The sequence below is a fragment of the Biomphalaria glabrata genome, chromosome 13 (genome assembly GCF_947242115.1).
Source record: "Biomphalaria glabrata chromosome 13, xgBioGlab47.1, whole genome shotgun sequence".
Taxonomy (NCBI): Eukaryota; Metazoa; Mollusca; class Gastropoda; family Planorbidae; genus Biomphalaria; species Biomphalaria glabrata.
Genome location: NC_074723.1, coordinates 34085043 through 34090851, shown reverse-complemented (window position 1 = coordinate 34090851; position 5809 = coordinate 34085043). Strand labels below are relative to the sequence as shown.

General features: G+C 36.3%; 2 protein-coding genes across 2 annotated transcripts in view; both read right to left on the bottom strand.

Moving 5' to 3' along the window:
* Window positions 1-249: 249 nt before the first annotated feature.
* Window positions 250-1105, bottom strand: LOC106065541 (uncharacterized). The gene is made up of 2 exons (XM_013224378.2): window positions 717-1105; window positions 250-485 (listed from the first exon to the last, which is right to left on the bottom strand). Exons 1-2 carry the CDS (start codon window positions 823-825, stop codon window positions 250-252), a joined length of 345 nt encoding a protein of 114 aa, XP_013079832.2. The 5' UTR covers window positions 826-1105.
* Window positions 1106-4069: 2964 nt separating this feature from the next.
* LOC129922579 (uncharacterized) overlaps window positions 4070-5809 on the bottom strand; it is a 5170-nt gene continuing 3430 nt past the window's right edge. The window contains exon 2 of the mRNA XM_056009233.1: window positions 4070-5809. This exon is cut by the window's right edge and continues 1213 nt beyond it. The gene's annotated coding sequence lies outside the window, so the exon portion shown is untranslated.

Sequence of the window (5809 nt, the reverse complement as noted above, 5' to 3'; positions counted from 1 at the left end):
CCACTTCCGTATCGCATGGTTTTCTTGCCTCTTAGGTCGTAGAAAGGAAACGGAACTTGAGTGCCAGGGTAAAACTCTGGTCTGTGTAAAATGTTTGTAAAATGTTTTACATGTTTCGGATGTTCCTTCAGAGTTGAAGATAGTTTACTTCCTAGTCCAAACCTCCCGCAGGACGACGGGGGATGGGAGCGGGCAGGATTTGAACCCTCGACCATCGATAAATCCGAACGACAGTCCAGCGCGCAAACCTCACAACCAGGCAGCCATGTGTGGGCTAGTTACAGTGACCTCCAGCCTGACCGTCAGTTCTGCTACAGCTTTGACGTACTCGTAGAGTCCTGGATCGCGATACAATTCAGGCAGGTTTTCCAGACGGAAAGATTTCATTGGTGTAAACTCTTTGTGACCTGGGTTCTTCTCACAGAGAAAATAGTCTGACTGAAGGTTGCCTTCGCCTCCTTCTGACAGTAAACATTCATGAGTCCCTGGTAACAAAACACATTTAATTACTAAAAAAAAAAGTTAACTAGATAATTGACCAACCCTAAACTAGAATGAGTACTTGCACGAATATATCCTACCATTCGGAATAAGAAATGTCTTTAACTTTGTTTCTTTCGGAATATTTCATTAGCTTTTGTTTCTCTATGAGAATGAAATAATACTTTTAACGGCTGAAAAAAATATAAGACAACTTAAAAGTATAATACTACTACCTGTTTCCTCGCCATAGAAACAAGTTCCTTGTGTATCTGTGTTAGTTAACTGGGCCATCTTGTTTTCTTGAATAATGACTCGGCCAACTAGTTTCTGAAAAAGAACCATAATATATCGTTTACTAATATGCGAGTGTGCTTTTGGTGTAAAAAGGTAAAAATACAGTCCCCCTTTCAGATCTTGTGGTCTTTCGAGCAGATGATGTAAAGGTCATCTGTTTCTGTGGCCTACGCAAAGCGAGGGTGTCATTTGGCCAACACAACGGTCAATCACCTTTACTAATGTCAGGTACCAATTAGCGCTGGGTGGACTCAGAGGCTCCTATAGATCCCGAAATTCAAAAGCCCAGTCTTCATTAGGATTCGAACCCGGGACCCCTTGTTCGGAAGCCAAGCGCTTTACCACTCAGCCACAGCGCTTCCGTTTTTTTTTATGTTTACGTAGTAGAACAATGGAAGATAATTTAATTCTATTACTTACGTGGGTTATAATGTAACTACAAGTACGTTTAATGCAGTTCACGTTATAAATAAGGGAGTAACATTTATAAGGGTTGACAAGCCGGAGACAAGAAACTTGTGACAGAAATCAGCGATTGATTGATGTGCATTGTGAATGACGCAAGATAAACAGTAATGTCGTAAGCTGTCTTGAGTACTCCAAACGAGTCCAGGATGCCAGAGTGTAAAAACGTGTTGTTTTTTTCTGTAGTGACTTCTATTTTTTAGCGCCCCCAAATGGAAAATAGATGCTATTACCTTTTGCGGTCTGTCTGTCCATCCGTCCGTCCGTCTTTCCCGTTTTTATCTCATAAACTAGAAAATATATTGACAATCCGACAGCATTTAATATTTATTTATTTAATAAGGTAGACAGCGATTTATAATATTGTTAACACATTTATACAAACATGTTTTTGTTTTCGTCAATTTTTTTTTCGTTTTTACAAGTGTATTGCTAAATTAAGCAAGTTCTGTCTTACTAACTACTATATATATAAAAATAAATATTTTGTTAAGAGAAAAAAATCTTTTTTACATGAATATAAGTGGAACAAATCCTTGGTTCGAATATCGCTGAATACGGATTTTGAATTTCGGGATTTTTAAGGCGTCCACCCAGTTTTAATGGTTATCAGACTTTAGTTGGGGAAAGTAAAGGCGGTTGTTCTTTGTGCTGGCCATATAACCGTTGGCCACAGAAACAGATGATAGATAGATAGATACATAGATAGATGGATAGATAGATAGATAGATAGATAGATAGATAGATAGATAGATAGATACATAGATAGATAGATAGATACATAGATAGATAGATAGATAGATAGATGTTCTTATTGTTTAGGCAGGATAACAACTCAATATATACGCAACCATGTATATTTTAATGTACACGTACAGACCATTGTTTAGTATTAAGTAGTTTGAAAAACACAATTCATTTACCTTCGTTGTTAGTATGCTAGATCTACTTACTCGAGCCAGTATTTTAATCCAATGCTAAAGTGGCCGGTGTTATTCCAGTGTATATCGTCAGACTCAGTCAAGGCCGAGGCTAAATAAAACTTTAAATCTATGTATACAATGACTCAGAATTGACATTTATTTATCAAGGCTGGTAATGGTCTTCTATTTCATGTTCAGTGTTATGTTTTTGTTCACACAGGGGTGTTGGGACACAATTAAGTTTCTATTTCAAACATGCAATCACTGCCACATTTCCCAATGCTGAAATAAATATTTTAAAAAATGTAAAACAAAATTAATTAATTAAATAATTGTTTTTTGAAATCGATTTATTAATTGGTTTTGACCACAAATAATTGTTTAAAGTTTTAATTTAATTCAAGAGTAGAAAGTGGTAGAGAAAAATGTGTTAAAGAATCCCAACCAACAGACTAAGGTGAAGGTAAATTGACATGTAATATATAGATATATAGTCTTTGCTTGATTACAATGTAAAACTGAAAATGACTCAGGTCTTGTGTGTTGGTGTATAAACAAGTCTATAAAAATAGGAACTCTTTTGTTTTCAAAGACACAAGGAAGTAAGGTATAATAGGAATGGCCTTGACAGAAGCAAGGGGGGGGGGGCGCGAACAAGGATGTAATAGACAATGTGAATGGCGATGTGGTCGAAAATGTAGTAGGAAGTGTAGTAACAATGTGGTAGACAATGTGGTAGACAATGTGACAGTCTATGCTGTAGATAATGAGGTAGCAGTGTTGTAACAATGTGGTAGACAATGTGACAGTCGATGCTGTAGATAATGAGGTAGGAAGTGTAGTAACAATGTGGTAGACAATGTGACAGTCGATGCTGTAGATAATGAGGTAGGAAGTGTAGTAACAATGTGGTAGACAATGTGACAGTCGATGCTGTAGATAATGAGGTAGCAGTGTAGTAACAATGTGGTAGACAATGTGACAGGCGATGAGGTAAATAATGAGGTAGCGTACTTGTAGCAATTACCTTGGATCAGTCTTGTAATTTATATATATATATATATATTTATAAGAAAGGGGAATAACGACCTCTATTTGAACTCGTGGCTTAACCCTTTTCAGGCTTTTCAAGCCAACTCGGAAACCACTCTGCTAGCGGAGCGCTTTTGAACATTTAAGATTGTATAATTATCTATTGTTTCTATAGTCTCCTCCTATTTTCAGTTGTGTTCACAAAGAATCAGACGACGACCTATAAAGGGGACTAATTCAGCATATACCACCACTTCAGTCAATTACAATTTTCTCCTTTTTGTCCCGAGGTACCAAGCATAATAATAAATTACTAATATTTTATTAACTAATTGTATTTTGTTTTCTTTTTTTTTTTTTGGGTGATTCTTGTGTTGTCAGTTAAAATAAATAATTGTGCCAAAGTTCAGCTTGATCTGAGATTGGGTGTGGAAGAAATAGTTCCCCTATAAGACATTTCGGTCTATAAAGGTCATCTGTTCCTGTGGCCTACGGTTAACGAGGGTGTCATGTGGCCAGCACAACGACCGACCGCCTTTACTTTTCCCCAACTCATGTCAGGTACCCAGAGGGTGAACTCAGAGGCGCCAAAAGAACCAGAAATTAAAAACCCAGTCTTCACCGAGATTCAAACTGGTACCATCGGTTCGGTAGTGAAGCGCTTTACCTATCAGCCATCGCGCCTGGGAGAAATAACGTATACAAACTTTTTACAAGCAGAACATGTGAGTGGATTAAAAGAAAAAAGTTTTTATGAGTGAAGGGGGAGAAGTGATGTTCAATTACTGTCATATCTTTCAATATTTCAATGTTTATCTCCCCATAACTCATTACATTTTATATGTAAAAAAAAATTACAACTAAATAAAAAATGAATTGTTTAATTTTTTTATTGATTCGTGCGTTGTTATTGGCAATAAATATATATGTAAAATTATTACATGATCCAAGAACGGTAAGTCGGAGAACAAAGGTGTCAAATAGCAGTGAGATAATATAACACTCGTAAAAAAAAAAAAAAAAAAAAAAAAAAAACGAACCTATTTACCTAGATTCGCCCTGGCTAAAGAGGGTTGGACCAGAGCTTATTGAAGGTTGGACCAAAGCTTACTGAAGGTTGGACCAGAGTTTATTGAAGGTTGGACCAGAGCTTATTGAGGGTTGGACCAGAGCTTATTGAAGGTTGGACCAAAGCTTATTGAAGGTTGGACCAGAAATTATTGAAGGTTGGACCAGAGCTTATTGAGGGTTGGACCAGAGCTTATTGAGGGTTGGACCAGAGCTTATTGAGGGTTGGACCAGAGCTTATTGAGGGTTGGACCAGAGCTTATTGAGGGTTGGACCAGAGCTTATTGAGGGTTGGACCAGAGCTTATTGAGGGTTGTACCAGAGCTTATTGAGGGTTGGACCAGAGCTTATTGAGGGTTGGACCAGAGCTTATTGAGGTAGGTCAAGTAGCATGGCCAAGTACATTAATAATAAAAGTAAAAATAATTGTAATAGTAGTTATATTAATTGTAATAACAATATTTCAAAAAATACTAATAGTAATGTTGCAAAAAGAATAATAATAATAATAGTAATACTACTACTACTAATAATAATGATCCCTAAGCAAACTGTAGTTGCCATTCAGAGGACGATATAGCTGCAGACCTGCCATATCAGCAGACAATTTTTTTAAAGAAAAGGTTGCGAAATTAGGTCACCAGCACGTGACCTTGACATATGATCTCATTCGGAACAAAAAATCATTTTACTATAAATATTCATCTCCAGAATTTCTCGAATCAACTTTTTACATACTTAGAGACCTGTACAAACAGACAAAACAGTATATATCAAAAGACGTGATCAAAATTTAATTGATTGAAAAGCATTTGAGATTGCAATAATTTATCAAAATTACAGTACGCTATCCAATAACGTTAAAAAACAATTCTTAAGTGGCAACGTGATCAAATTATGACAATCTTAAATTGAAGATTAACCGGCTGTAGAAGTTACCTGGTGTTTCAGGGACTCAGGGCTGGAAGAGTTACTAAAATCTTCTACAATTATTTCATTTTATCTCAAGCTGACTTTGCGTATACTGTAATAAAAGTTCGATTTAGTCTTGTTCGCAAAGAATTAACTCAAGTTAATTCAGGTTTTATGATTTAAAATATAATACGCTTAAAGCGATTCTATTGCTTACCATAAGTTTGGTGCTACAAGTCAACGACCGTCTACAACACTAGGCCTCTGTTGTAATATCTTTTACCTAATGTCTTTAATGGGCTTGTAGGCAGAGGGCCGAGATTATCGTGCTGCCTTTATGCGTTCAGCAAGAACAGGCCAGCTCGAGTCAGATCTTAAAACAAAATATCTTAGTTAAAATAAGTATTCACCCCTCCGTACCTTCCACCCACCTGCCAAACAAGTATTCCTATTTAGCAAATGTCCACATTCGAGACATGGTCTAAGAAAAAAAAAACTATACAAAGTTAGTCATACTTACATTATGGAAGTACTTTAAATAAATAGTCATTACTTACTTGCAAAGTATATACACTACGTGTTATAATAATCTAGAGAAATTTCGAATTTTTTATTTGATCTATAAAGATTCC